A 15,377-nucleotide genomic window follows, 5' to 3' on the forward strand; every position below is an offset into this window, starting at 1 on the left:
CCTGACCTGACCTGACCTGACCTGACCTGAACTGAACTGAACTGAACTGAACCGAAGTGAGCAACTGAACTGAACTGGACCAAACTGAAATGAACAGAGCTGAACTGAAAATAACTGAACCGGATCAAACAACTGAACTGAACTGAGCAAGTGAATTGAACTGAATTGGACAAAACTGAACTGAACTGAGCCAAAGTTAACTGACTTGGGCAACTGAACTGAATTAAACTTAACTGGACTGAACTGAAGCAGACTGAACTGACTTGAACATCTGAGCTGGACTGAACTGAACTGAACTGAACTGAACTGAACTGAACTGAACTGAACTGGACTCAACTCAACTCAACTCAACTCAACTCAACTCAACTCAACTCAACTCAACTCAACTCAACTCAACCAAACAGAACTGAACTGGAGCAAACTGAACTGACTGAACTGACTGAACTGAACATCTGAACTGAACTGAGGCCACATCCACACTAATACGTTTTCATTTTAAAACGGCGTTTTAAAACAAAAAGGGTAACGAAAAACGAAAAGGGTCACATGATAGGGGCGTGACGAATCAAGGAAGGACACGTTGTGACTGAGAAGACCCAATCAGGAAGCCAACGTGGGTGTCTGCGTCATTGTTTTCAAAAGTCTCCGTTTCCGCCCGTCCGGACTAGTTTTCGAACTAAAACGGGGTCAGCAGCGTTTCCAAAACTCTCTGTTTTAGGGGTCCAAAAACACCTGAGTAGTGTGGACGCTAGGCGTAAACGTAGCAAAAATTATGCGTTTTAAAATGAAAACGTATTAGTGTGGATGTGGCCTGAGCAGAGCTGAACTGAACAAGTGAACTGAACTGAACTCTCCCTGTCTTCACCTCTGTCCCTTTTCCTTTAACCCCCCCCCCCCCCCCCCTCCCAGATGCATTCCCTGCGCCTCCTCAGCCAGAACGAGCCCTACAAGATCTTCCTGAGCATGAGCGACAACACCCGGCCCACCCAGCCGCTGCTGCAGCGCTGCATCCGGACCAACATCAACTTCAGCAAGCAGGGCCGCGACTGCCCCAACAACCGCGCCCTCCGCCCACAGTACAGAGGTAGTATGGGGTGGGGCGGGGGGGAGAGGGGTGGGGGGGGGGGGGTGTCAGGGAGTGGTGAGGTGTTTGCTTGTGTGTATGTGTGAGTGTGTGTCAGAGGTGGGATGTAACAAAGTAAAACTACTTCATTACTGTACTTAAGTAGGATTTTCTACTCACTACATTTTCAAAACAGACTCGTTACTCTCTGGAAATCATCAGCTGATTTTAATTTTTTTTTTTGGCATCAGACGGCTTCCATCCCGGAAGCAGCTGATCAAGAGCCAGATGTGATTGGCTGCTTGTTCAGCAAAGCGACACCAAAAAGGAAGGAAAGGGAGAGAGAGAGAGAGAAGCAACACGAAGAAGAGAGAAGCAACTAGAGAGAGAGAATTATCGTTAAAGTGAATTCAGCTGCTAGAATTAATGTTTGTGATTTGAGCTGCAGACTCTTTCTCATCTGGGATTCAGAGGAACGCTCAACAGAGAACCAGTTTAGAGAAGTTCATGAGAAATGAATTTTGGAGAACAGCTTTTACTTTAATACTTTAATGATGTACTTGATGTACTTTTATACTTTGACTTGAGTAAAGGATTTGAAACGGTACTTCAACTTCTATCGAGTATATTTTTAGATGAGTATTTGCAGTTTTACTTGAGTAAGGAATTTGTGTATTTCTACCACCTCTGGTGTGTGTGTGTGTGTGTGTCCACTTTTAGGACTAGGGTTTGAAGGGATAGTTCTAGGAACTTTTGAGACCTATAATGATTTTCTACTCACCTATGTTGTTGTTGATTGGTAGATAACATTTTCAGCCTGGTCTCCTGAAACTTTGGGAAATAACGCACAAAGTTGCCCCGGGGGCACGAGAAATACGTTTTCCCGCCACAAAACGGTTACGTGAAGCAGGCACAGACTGTAAACAGGAAGTAGTCTGACATTGAAAGCAGTGGAAAGTAAGGGGGTGCGTTCCGTTTGGTAACAATTTCTCCTCGTCTCGTCTCCTCCTCGACTCCTCGGTCAAAGGTCACGGGGGGCGATGAGGAGAAGATGCGAGGAGGAGAGGAAGCGAGTGAACCGCGCTCTTGTCAATCGGAACGTCCTCGCACGGCCACATTGAAGTGGCGTTTGAAGTGTAGCTCCTTCCCCTCCATGGATGATAGCTGTCTAGTTTTATCCACATAGAAACGCTTCACAGAGTTAACATTTATGTTCAATTCATCTCTGTCCGCCTCTAATGAGCCTCGTCTTCCCCATGGAGGCAGAACACCTAAAATAAATGTCTTAAGCTGATGTGTGTCTGTGTGTTACTGCCAGACTTTTATGCTTTTGCGACTTGGGTTAGGCAATGATCATGTAGGGCACAGCTCACAGCAATGAAGCAAAATTTTATTCTTTTTATTCCCCTAAATGACCATAGATCTAGCTGTAAGAACATAATGTGCAAAATAGACTATAAAATGCTGTTAATGAGGTTTAGTAAGAATTCTCCCTGAAGAGAAACTCCATGGCAACACACACAAACACAATTCACAAGAAAGATGAATGCAGAATGAAAGACACACCAAGGCTACTTACAGTGGATTTGTGGATTTTATTTGTAGTTTCTTCTACACCTTTCTGACGGTATGGCGTCGGGTTTAGCCGATAGGCAATGGGCACGTGAATCATCTTCACTCATTATTTCCACATCGAGGAAACACCTGAGTATCCTCGGACCACGCCTCTTTGGAGGACAGAGGCGAGGAGACATGGAACATCCTTAATGATGGCGGCTCATTTATGGATGCCGGGTCAGCGAGGAGACGAGGCTGGAATTGAGGCTTCAATTCCAGTGACTCGGCTTCGGTTCCTAGTTTCTACCAAGAAGATTTCTACTGTGAGTACATTTTTAAGTTTAAGTTTATTTATATAGTGCTTTAAAAACAAAGCAATGTACCAGAGTGCTTTACAAAACAACTTATCGAATAAATAGTAGAATATACCAAGGTGCTTTACAGAGATACAGAACACACATACACATACACAACTATAACACAGAGGAGGCAGATAAAAAGAGCAAACACACACACACACGCAATCAATAGAAGGCATACATACAGGCATAGAAACAAGCAAAAGTTTTTCTTATATAACCATGACCAAAGCCTTTCCCTATACCAAGTTGTTTTAGGGTGTTTTCACACTTGGTCCGTTTCAGCCTCTCAAGCGGACTCAGTCCAGTGACTCAGCAATTTTTTGTGCATATGTGAACACGCCAAATGAACTCAACTCTCTGAAACAAACCAATCTCAGACCCCAGGAGGTCTGAGTTCTGTTAATTTGTGGTCTGACTGATTGAAAAGAGAACTGAGTTCCCTTGTAAGTCCACTTACATTGTGAACACAAAGAAGACTGAGTTCATATGCAGCTGGTTCACTTTTTGGTTTGCTTAAAAATAACTATGTGAAAACTGAGTTGCCTAGACCTAACATAACCTTAAACTAACCTTAAATACAGTTGTTTTAGTTTCCTAACCTTAATCACCTTAACCCAAACCTCAACCAAGGTTGTTTTAGTTGCCTTAACTGAACCTGTAGATGAAAATGTCGTGTCCAATTCATGCTATTGTCACAGAATCCAGTTAGTGGCAGAGGAACGTTATCTGTGTTTCAGACTTTGTTCTCATTTCCCAAAGTTTCATGAGATCACGTTGCTTTAACTCGATACTTCGCCTCATACCAGACAGGCAGTCCCTGCTCATAATGGCCATAAATGGGGTCAAACTTCATGCTGCTCCAAAAGAACATAATGCCACAGCAGTCTGTCATGCCGAATTCCAGCCGTTCATAATTTTGAAGTCAAACTATCGCTAAATCCCTTAGTGTTTGCTGGGCCTGCGTTCTCTATAAGTTCCTGTGTGTGGCGGAGTGAAACTTGGTCGTAGTCGTTGGTAGACTAGTTGATGGACGTTTTCTTCTTCTTCTTTTTAGGCATACAGAGCCGCTGGATTAGGTTTTGGTTAGGGTTAGGCATGTAGCGGTAAGGGTTAAGGTTAGGGTTAGCGGAGGCTGAATGAATTTAGTCAGTGGAAGGTCCATTGACTCCGTAAGGATAGAGCTGATCTATAAAGTATATTTTTTGGGTTAGGGCTCTTTTTCTAGCAGGGAAGGATGGTTGACTGAGCAGCCTTGCTCTTTGTCAGCCATGTCTGTGTGAGTGTAAGAGAGAGAGAGAGAGAGAGAGAGAGAGAGAGAGAGAGAGATATGTAAGAGACATGAAGATGGAAAAAAAAAGTATGTGGGTGTGTTGGGCCACGCCATAAGGTGAAACAAAAGAAAACTAATTAAAACAATAGGGCCAACATCTGTGGCCTAACAAGAAAACCAAAAGCCTTAACTCTAGCCCACCCGCTGGGCTTGATTTCAGACAAAGGAAAAGCAGCGCCAAAAATTCCAACTGGCCCTGAAGTTCACACCTAGGTGTGAACTGGCTGGAATTCAAACTCCGGTCTCTCATTGGACGAGACTCGGGCGACCCCCCGGGATCCCCCATGACGTCACGGAGGATATAAATTCCAGGAGCTACCTTTCCACATGGCCCCTTCTTGCGACTCCGTTGCTATACAAGGTGGTACATTGTAACGTTCGAACTGTTCTTTTTGTTTAAGCCAAGGCACAGTCTTCAACTCGCTGGACGAGCCCAGACTGTTTAGTGTTCGCCATAACACTATTTGGATCCAGAAGGATTAGATTAGCTGTTTGTGTATCCGGCAATCTAACTCCTTGCGCGCATCTGTATGAGTAACCAGTGCGCGCAGCCGACCTGCAGAAGTGGACTGGAAGAGACTACAGCTGAGGACACTCCTTCCCTCCAAGAAGATAACGTAAGGAAACGTTTCTTCAGTCAAGTCGACTCCTGGTTGAAATCCTTTGCTGCCTACAAGGAAAGCCAGCTGACCGTTTGTTCCGTGCGAGGAGAAATAACGGTCCCGCCGCGCCGACCCGTCTGGAGAACCCCACCGGCTCGACCCGACGAAAACACACACCAAATCACTCGAGAGTGATTTTCCCAAGTAAGAGGCTTTGGTTCTGGGCAGAGACTAGTATAGGTGTGTTATTTAAGCTTACTGATCAGAAGCTACTGTTGTGCGTATTGGGAAGCGCATTGGACCGCCGTGTCCATATTATGCTGTGAAACCCATCATTAAGCTTGCTGCTTGATTTGATTGTAACGTTTGAAGCTGAATGTGTGCCATTGCATGTCACTGGACTTGCAATTGTGTTTATCGCCACGTAGAGAGCCAATATATTGCATTTTACTAGCTCAAAGACCAGTAACCCGGCGTACTACTTCCCAGTTGTACCCCGAGTTTCTGTGCGGTAAAAGGCTATTATTGGTGCTTTAGACGGCGAGTGCTCCCCTCTATTCTTGCTCTTTCTCTCTCTCTCTTACTAACACACACACACCTGAGGAGTAGAGGGCGTCGGTTTTAGCCGCCTAATTCCAACCCCATCTTGATTCCAAAACTCCTCTTTGTTCAAACTGTGCGGTCACGGCCGCCATCTTGAACTCTCGCGAGACGTCCCACCCACGTGGTCACGTCCGCCATCTTTCTCTCTCTCTCTCTCTTCTCCCTTTCACACACACACATACATACAACTCCCTACATGCCATTATACTGTTTATGTCTTTTATGCTTGCTAGTTTAGATCCATAGTTGTAGTTGTGTAATAGTAGTTGATTGACTGAAGTACTATTGATTATTAATTAATATTGCTAAAGTAAATAAACGCTGTTATACCTTAAAAGAGAAGTTGTCTGTGATTTCTTATGCATATGTGTTGTGGTAACTGCTGGTTGTGAGGGCCTGTGTACGAATTCACCCTTCACTGTTCACTCATAAATGTACGGTGGTACTCAAACACTGTCATTTGGGGGTGAACAGCCATTTTGAGACTGACTTAAAGGTACGGTTATTGGTCCCTGATTCCAGGGTGGTGCCCCGTAATATTGACTCCCGTCAATAATTTTATGAATAATTAATAATTTCATAATTATTAATTATTAATTGCTAATAACCAAACCTGCCCCTATCAAAGCCCAACAAATGGTGCCCCGTGTGAGGTCTTCTAATACCAGCATTATTACAATATTGATGCATAATAATCCAGAATTTTGAATTTTGAATTTTAAAATTTTTTGAAATTTTGATTTTTGAAAATTTATTTTTTTGGTGACTTGCCAAGCATATAGTCAGTTGTGGTTTGTGAGTTGCTTCAGTGTGTACTTGTGGTTAGTAATTGTTGAAAAATAACAAATTGTCAGACTGTTTGAGCTTGAGTTGGAGATCCCCAATATCCCCTAACCTAGCTGTTACTCACCAGAGCTACTGAGGTCACCTCATTAACATCCTAATAGGATAGATAGCAAAGAGTAATTAGCTTTAACACCTCAGCTTGCAAACCACAGGTCTAAAGCCTCTCCCCTGTGTGTTTGTTTGATCTCACAGCAACACTCCTTGTCCTAACAAGAGAGTGGGCTACCAAACGTGTTATCAGAAAAGATAACAATGAGTAGCCAAGACCCCTCCGCGTCTGGAGCTGCAGCTCCCCGGGAGGTAGACGATCCAGAATTACTGGATGCCGTCGCCGGTCTTATTTCCCTCACCCTTGAGGAAAGGAACCGCCTCAAGAGCTATACGCTTAGCGAGTGTGAGGATGAGCTGGAGGAGTTAATAGATTATATTAACCATCCAACAGCGAGGTCACCCCCGCTCACCAAGCCGGAAGTGCTTGGGCGGATAAACCTCCTGTGCCAGCGTAAAATGCAGCTACAAGCTGTAGCATATGAAGAAATGTTTGCCCACCTAAGGCAAGACTACGATTCCGCACAGCTGTCCATCCGCCGCCTGCGTCAGGAAGCCGAAGACGCTAAATCGGAGACCTCTCGGATGAGGAGGCACTGTGAAGGACTAGTCGAGCGGCTCCAGGCTGCCCGACGGCCAGCAGAGACCAGAAGCGAAAAACTTCAGGTCGGTACACGTGCTGACGCCCCTGGTCAGGAAACACCTGTCACCAGCTCTGATTCCCCAACAGGTTCTTTCTTCGACCCACGTGGTACAAGAAGAAACCACGACGGCACGGCCGAAATCAGCCAGCTGCGTCAAGAACTCCATGCCGTTCAAAGTCAAGTAATGGCCCTGACCCAACGGCTTGAAAGTGGCCACTTAGACAGCTATAGAGCACCTCCACCAGCAAGCCGCCAGGTGGAACTAAGCGCCACACCCTCCTGGGACGTACACCGGCCCAGCCCCCGTCGCGCAGGTACGCACCTCGACCAGACTCCTTCCCCACCGCGAAGGGGGGAGGAACGCACCCAACTCCTGAGTGGACGAAGTGCTTTAGAGCCCCTGTCCACCAGTGAGCCTTATGTGTCATGTCGTTCGCGACCGTGCCTCGACCAGACTCCTTCCCCACCACGAAGGGGGGAGGAACGCACTCAACTCCTGAGTGGACGAAGTGGTTTTGAGCCCATGTCCACCAGCGAGCCTTACGCGCCACGCTTTTTGCGACAGCGTATCGACCAGACTCCTTCCCCACCGAGAAGGGGGGAAGGATGCACTCAACCCCTGAGTGGACGAAGTGGTTTTGAGCCCTTGTCCACCGGTGAGCATTACGTGTCACGTAGTTCGCGACCGCGCCGGGATCGAACTCCATCCCCTCCACGGAAGGAGGAGAGGTACACGCGCCGTTCGCGCCCACACCGTGACCGAACTCCATCTTCCCCCAGAAAAGGAAGAGCCAGTACTCATCGCTATAGCGACCTGAGCGACTCCGGAATTTCAGACGACTCGGGCGGTCGATGGCCGCCCCGAGAACCAGAACCGCGCGTCCGTCTGATCGAGTCCCTGGCAAGGGACATAGAGAGATTCGACCCAACCAATCAGGAGTCGAATGTGGACGATTACCTCAGAGAGGTCGAACGCTGCCTCTTTGAACTGCCGCACGCCACAACGCGCGAGAAACTTAGGTTGGTGTGGAAAACCACGGCCAGGAGTGTCCATGCATTCATGGAGACACTCTTACCCAGGACTCGAGACCGCTACTCGACCCTCTGTCGGGCCCTACGGGAGGAATACTCACCGTACACCGACTCAGCCTCCGCCACCCTTGGTGCTTTTAACATCCTGCAGAAGAAGCAGGAACCACCTAGGGAATACTACCGGCGCCTGAGAGCCGCGTATTTCCAAGGGCGCAGTGCCCCAGGAATGGAGGAGGAACCGGCTTTTAAGTCCTTGTTCCTACACAACCTCCACGAGAGCGTGCGCCATGACGTCACCATGCACTGCAGGGTGAACGACCTCACTATGCAGGCGATCCGGAGGTATGCACAGTTGTCATGGGAGACACGTGTGCGTCCAGCCAGGGAGCACAACGATGATGCCAGAGTCCTGGCGGTCCAGGTCTCAGAAGTGCCCGACTTAGCGCTTGAAGGCAACGAAGTGCCTCGCCCTAAGGAAACCGCAAAAACCGACCCCCAGGGGCGCCGTCCGCCTCGCCAACAGAGTGAGCGACAGGACAAATGGGAAGAGAACCAACGACCACAAAGACAGTTTGGACACAGACAACAAAACTCCTACCAACAAAAGGTTAGCTTTGGGAAGCACTCCCCACAAGGAGGTAAGTACCATGGTAAGAATGAAGGTAGAAAACCCCAGTCCCCTAGACGAGATAACTCGATGCAGGAATTGGAGAGTTTGCTCAGGAGATGCTTAACAGAGACGGCGAGACAGCTTGAGACATCCTGTCAACCGTCAGCGCCGCCGGACCCCCCAAGGGGCCCGACGACGGAGCCTCCTCCTTCAATAAGAACCATTACAGGGCGTGTGTAGGTAGTTAGAGATTTGATGCAGGACCTCACTAGGGAAGTAAGCTCCTCAGTCAACAGTCTGAGTGGTGGAAGAATTCCACCCTTTCTGGCCTCCCTAGACCTTGCTGAACAAATCCTAAAATCAGCTACTACCACTGCTGTGCAGCCCTTACAGGTACATCTGGCATATAGCCTTGGCAATGCAATTCCTATTTTCGTAGACCTTAGGAACTTAGAGATAGGATTGGACTCCCTCATATTCGTGTCACCACGATTCACACACCAGTCTGAGAACATCACACTGACCAGCTCCAATCCAAGGAGTAGGCCTACTAACTATTAACCACCTTTCCCTTTTCTTTTTTCTCCCATTTCTTAATATTCTTTATAGGGATCAAAAGCAGCAAAACATTGTGTGTTAATACATTGCTTACCCAAAATATGGATGCCTGTGTTTGATGTGTTTTGTTTATTGTAGTTTAAGAAAACTCTGCCCAGACATTGCCTCACTGTCTGCCCAGACACCAGAGCCCTCTGTAAACTTGTGAACTCTATGAACTGTATGGACTGTTCCCATTCTTTCCCATCATCAGGAACATATGGACTGCGTAACCCTCAGGATTACCTCACCTATATGAACTGTCCGGCCCTTGAGTTGCTCTAAAGACTGCGGCCAGCACCCCACTCTTCAGACCAAAGGGGGGATGTTGGGCCACGCCATAAGGTGAAACAAAAGAAAACTAATTAAAACAATAGGGCCAACATCTGTGGCCTAACAAGAAAACCAAAAGCCTTAACTCTAGCCCACCCGCTGGGCTTGATTTCAGACAAAGGAAAAGCAGCGCCAAAAATTCCAACTGGCCCTGAAGTTCACACCTAGGTGTGAACTGGCTGGAATTCAAACTCCGGTCTCTCATTGGACGAGACTCGGGCGACCCCCCGGGATCCCCCATGACGTCACGGAGGATATAAATTCCAGGAGCTACCTTTCCACATGGCCCCTTCTTGCGACTCCGTTGCTATACAAGGTGGTACATTGTAACGTTCGAACTGTTCTTTTTGTTTAAGCCAAGGCACAGTCTTCAACTCGCTGGACGAGCCCAGACTGTTTAGTGTTCGCCATAACACTATTTGGATCCAGAAGGATTAGATTAGCTGTTTGTGTATCCGGCAATCTAACTCCTTGCGCGCATCTGTATGAGTAACCAGTGCGCGCAGCCGACCTGCAGAAGTGGACTGGAAGAGACTACAGCTGAGGACACTCCTTCCCTCCAAGAAGATAACGTAAGGAAACGTTTCTTCAGTCAAGTCGACTCCTGGTTGAAATCCTTTGCTGCCTACAAGGAAAGCCAGCTGACCGTTTGTTCCGTGCGAGGAGAAATAACGGTCCCGCCGCGCCGACCCGTCTGGAGAACCCCACCGGCTCGACCCGACGAAAACACACACCAAATCACTCGAGAGTGATTTTCCCAAGTAAGAGGCTTTGGTTCTGGGCAGAGACTAGTATAGGTGTGTTATTTAAGCTTACTGATCAGAAGCTACTGTTGTGCGTATTGGGAAGCGCATTGGACCGCCGTGTCCATATTATGCTGTGAAACCCATCATTAAGCTTGCTGCTTGATTTGATTGTAACGTTTGAAGCTGAATGTGTGCCATTGCATGTCACTGGACTTGCAATTGTGTTTATCGCCACGTAGAGAGCCAATATATTGCATTTTACTAGCTCAAAGACCAGTAACCCGGCGTACTACTTCCCAGTTGTACCCCGAGTTTCTGTGCGGTAAAAGGCTATTATTGGTGCTTTAGACGGCGAGTGCTCCCCTCTATTCTTGCTCTTTCTCTCTCTCTCTTACTAACACACACACACCTGAGGAGTAGAGGGCGTCGGTTTTAGCCGCCTAATTCCAACCCCATCTTGATTCCAAAACTCCTCTTTGTTCAAACTGTGCGGTCACGGCCGCCATCTTGAACTCTCGCGAGACGTCCCACCCACGTGGTCACGTCCGCCATCTTTCTCTCTCTCTCTCTCTTCTCCCTTTCACACACACACATACATACAACTCCCTACATGCCATTATACTGTTTATGTCTTTTATGCTTGCTAGTTTAGATCCATAGTTGTAGTTGTGTAATAGTAGTTGATTGACTGAAGTACTATTGATTATTAATTAATATTGCTAAAGTAAATAAACGCTGTTATACCTTAAAAGAGAAGTTGTCTGTGATTTCTTATGCATATGTGTTGTGGTAACTGCTGGTTGTGAGGGCCTGTGTACGAATTCACCCTTCACTGTTCACTCATAAATGTACGGTGGTACTCAAACACTGTCATTTGGGGGTGAACAGCCATTTTGAGACTGACTTAAAGGTACGGTTATTGGTCCCTGATTCCAGGGTGGTGCCCCGTAATATTGACTCCCGTCAATAATTTTATGAATAATTAATAATTTCATAATTATTAATTATTAATTGCTAATAACCAAACCTGCCCCTATCAAAGCCCAACAGGTGTGTGTGGGAGTGTATTGTGTGTTTGTGTGGATGTAAAACTGTGGGTGGGTGAGTAGCGTTAGAGTTGGTTGGCATAAGAGAGAGATAGTAAATCAGCGAGTGAGTGTGTGTGTTTATAGGTGTGTGTGTGTGTGTGTGTGTGTGTGTCCGCTCACGGCACAACACATGTGGAAGCGTTACGCAGAGCGTGTAGGAGTCCTTGTATCCTCTGGGAAGCATATCACGCTCCCCCACCCTCTTCCTCCGCACGCTCTGAATATCTCTGTTATCGATCCGGTCCGGCTCAGCGTGCTTTCCACAACATCAAATGGATTCCTCGGCCTCCTCTTTCCCTTTGATAGCGGCTCGTTACGGCACAAAGCCCCTACAGGAGTTTCCACAGCTCAAGGTCAGAGAACGCGGACAACACTGGCGTCGCTGCTGAGTTGCGTGAAACCACTTTGAGCCAACACACTTATCGGATTTTACAGAGAGAAAAGAGAGAGGAGAGAGAGGCGGGAAGTATCTGAGAGACTGTATACAGAGAGGAAAAGAACAAGTGCGTATTCTGTACAGTCCCTTGGCACATTTGTGGCGATGACATGCAGACTTAAAGGTCCCATATCCTCCACTCTCCAGTGTTTTATTTTATGTCTTGAGGTCCAGTCAAAGCTGTGTGTGTGGTGTCATGTACCAAAAACACTCTCAATCCATTTTTACACATTCATTTTCCAGCATCTCTCTGAGCCTTACCGAGAACCCGGCTGTTTCTGTCACTGTGTCTTTAAGGCTCATTAATATTAACGACCCCTCTGTTCCGATTGGCTAACCGTTTCAAGAGTGAAACGTGAGACGCCGCGGCCCGGCAGCTACAGGTAGGGAAAACTCTCTGGTTAATAAACAATGACACCCGCTCAACCGCTTTGAAAAAAACACTTTGTTAGTCTATTATTTGTTACAGAAATGATAATGAGCGAACCTTTGTGACGTCACAAAGTTACGGAAGTCCAAACGGCTCGTTTAGAGGCTCTCGCTTTTCTAATATGGATTGTGTGGATTTAGTTGGCGACCGTGCGTTTTGATACTTTCACCATGTTTAGATAGACCATCCAACTCCTTTATAATCACAGAGGCAAGGGGAATCATATTTTACACCATATGGGACCTTTAATTAAAGCTTTATCAGCCTCAATCACAAAGTGCAGCTGCAACAGAAGGGAGCGTCCCATCCTCCCTAACTGAGACACTGTACATTTGCCCCCTTTGCCCAAATTCAGTTCTGGTGTCGGGTTTGGAGTGAAAAGTGTCACTCTGTCTGACTGGGTGACTTTGGCTCTTGAAGACCAAGGTGAGGCAGAGAGAGAGAAAATGCAGAGAGACAGAAAGCAGAGAGCAGTCTCCGGCGATGAGAGGATCCCTGTTGGGAAATAAACGAATAGATTTCTCAGTTGGCTAGGGCTCTTCTCAATCTCTCTCTCTCTCTCTCTCTCTCTCTCTCTCTCTCTCTCTCTCTCTCTCTCTCTCTCTCGCTGGCGCACTCACTCTGTATTTATCTTCTTCTCTCTTTCTTTCGCTGTGTTTATCGCTCTCCCACTCCCTTGGACTCACTCTCTCTCTCACACACATACTTGCTTAGTTACTCTCTCTAGTCTCTTTCTTTCCCCATCTCTCTTTTTTCTCTCTACATTTGTCTCTCTTTCTCTTCTCTCTCACACAGACTCTCTCACCCTCAAGCTTGATGTCAGTCTTTTATTGCACACTGACTGCTGTGCTAATTATGAAATTTATCTTCTCTTCTCTCCTCTCTTCTTCTCTCTTCTCCTCTCCTCTCCTCTCCTCTCCTCTCCTCTTCTCTCCTCTTCTCTTTCCCTCAGTGAACCAGTGGCTGCTGAAGTAGAAATATAAAAAGATGTCAATCTTCCGCGCCAGAGAGGAGAGGCAGAATCCATTTGAGTCTTTTTCACACTGCCAAACCAAGCTGAGCAGAGCAGAGCCGGACTAAACTGAACTGAACTGAACTGAACTGAACTGAACTGAACTGAACTGAGCTGAGCTTACAGTCGCTCTGCTGAACTGAGCTACACTGACCTGAACTGAATGGAAAGCAAAAGAGCCGTGAGAGAGCTTACAGTAACTGAACTGCTCTCAGCTGAGCTCAGCTGACTTGACTCAATAACAATCTACTGTGCTGGCCTCCCACCACATCCAGCGTCCAGTCCCTGAAGCTCTGGCTCGTGAACGCAGCTCATGAGGGCCAGCACAGTAAAGGCACAGGTCACACTTTGACTCCAACGTGTGAAGAAGACTACAAGGACTCTCATGTCTACGCTGTACCGTGTTTTTATTTGGTGTGTGAACTGAAAAAGACTCTCTGCAGTGTTCTGTGGCTGGCTTTCAGCAGAGGGATGGACGTTACCTAAAGACTTTGGGCGACCGTTCTTCAGGTGGTGTTTGGCTGTCATCTTCACTAGGCCACATTCAAATCCTGACTAGTGAAGACAGCGCACTCCCTCCCCCCACCCCATTATGAAAATGATTAGCCATTTTCTAGATGACTTGCTCTGGGCCACGGAGATGCCGCAGAGAAACAGTCCGCTCTGATATGATTAGCGGTATCAAATTTGCTGGTTCTGATATCAAACACTAAATAAAGAAGGTAACTTTCACAGAGAAAACAAGTCAAGAAAGAGAGAATGTGACTTCAGGTAACAGAGGGAGAGACTGCAACACTGACATTTTACTGACCTGAAACAGATGGGGACACTGCAGAGCTTAAAGTGATAGGTCACTCATTTTGCATTACATTACAATAGTTCTCTTATCTTCAAGGTTGATAATTAAATAGTAATGACAGAATCTACCTTGCAGCAGATCCATGCTTTGCTCCGCTGCAGAAAAGGCCGGCTTCCCTTCAGCAATAAGCTAACACATCCTGCCAGCTGATATCAAAATAAGCCAGGAGGATACACTGAAAGCATTAAACGAAACTTGTGTTAAAGGCCAAATTGTACAAAACTAATCATGACCAAATTGGGGATGAAATGATTAGAGGTAGCAGTAACCAGAGCAAAGCAGAGGAACGGCGCAAGGTTGATTTCCTCATTAGTCTGTTGTTCAACTCAGCCAGAAGCGTAAGACGGACATTGTAATATAATTCAAGAGTCTCGTTCCAAAATGAGAAATCCACCGTTTGAAATGTTGTCTACCTACTCTTACTGCTGTTAAGAAGATGTGAATCACCTTAAAACCGTTGTTAGAGAATAGTCATGTCATTTCAAGATACAATAATCTGTGTCTTTGAAATATTAACTAATGGATCTCAGGTAGCAAAAGGTTTTCAAAGTGGGTGTGTGGACCTTTGGAATGAAACTCTTAAGTTGCAAAATGGCCGATCTATGCGTTAACGGACATCATGGATCAACTCATTGGTCGTCTGCTTGTTTGATTGTTTACTCAGTTTGCTGTGTTTGTTGTTTTTCATGAACTCTGGGGAACAATGCTGGTTCATAGTTTGTTTTTTTTGTTTTTGTTTTTATTTTTCAAAATATAACTGTAATAAATAGATGGAACTGAAACGGGGATGGTCTCCGAAATCTCTTGTGATCCTGTGTAGCTCAATGGATGGAGGAATGCACCTGCACTACAAGGGTTAGGGGCTCAATTTCTGTTGGGGCCGCCTGAGATAAAACTGCATTCCCTCATGGTACTCTAAGGCGCCTTGGATGAAAGTGTCCATCAAATGGTATATGTCATGTTGCATTATCTCTGAGTGGGAGTTCAATTCCAGCCGCTCACGGAGCCTAAATCCATGGTTCTTAACTTTATCGACGTCCGCAGAACCGCTGCACACTTTCTCTCTCACACTTTGGAGAGACACAAAATACACAGCATACACATGAAGTTACCGATTGTTTGAAAATGTAACACATGAAACCTTGTATGAGCATATACTCTCAGTAGGGCTAATGTGTA

At 46.4% G+C, this 15,377-nt stretch overlaps 1 protein-coding gene across 1 annotated transcript in view; it reads left to right on the plus strand.

Annotated features, from left to right (window-relative positions):
• The window catches only part of LOC139661039 (carbonic anhydrase-related protein 10-like), a gene marked incomplete at its 5' end in the record, with an annotated part of 37,690 nt that extends 36,333 nt beyond the window's left edge, over positions 1-1,357 (plus strand). The window contains 2 exons of the mRNA XM_071539362.1: positions 910-1,094; positions 1,315-1,357. Coding sequence (XP_071395463.1) covers positions 910-1,094; positions 1,315-1,357 — 228 coding nt within the window. The remainder of the gene's footprint in view (positions 1-909; positions 1,095-1,314) is intronic.
• Positions 1,358-15,377: the final 14,020 nt, after the last annotated feature.

The sequence above is a fragment of the Centroberyx affinis genome, unplaced genomic scaffold (genome assembly GCF_046629955.1).
Source record: "Centroberyx affinis isolate AG114_WGS23_722 - 3 ecotype Tasmania unplaced genomic scaffold, CSIRO-AGI_Caff_v1 ptg003438l_1, whole genome shotgun sequence".
Classification (NCBI taxonomy): Eukaryota; Metazoa; Chordata; class Actinopteri; order Beryciformes; family Berycidae; genus Centroberyx; species Centroberyx affinis.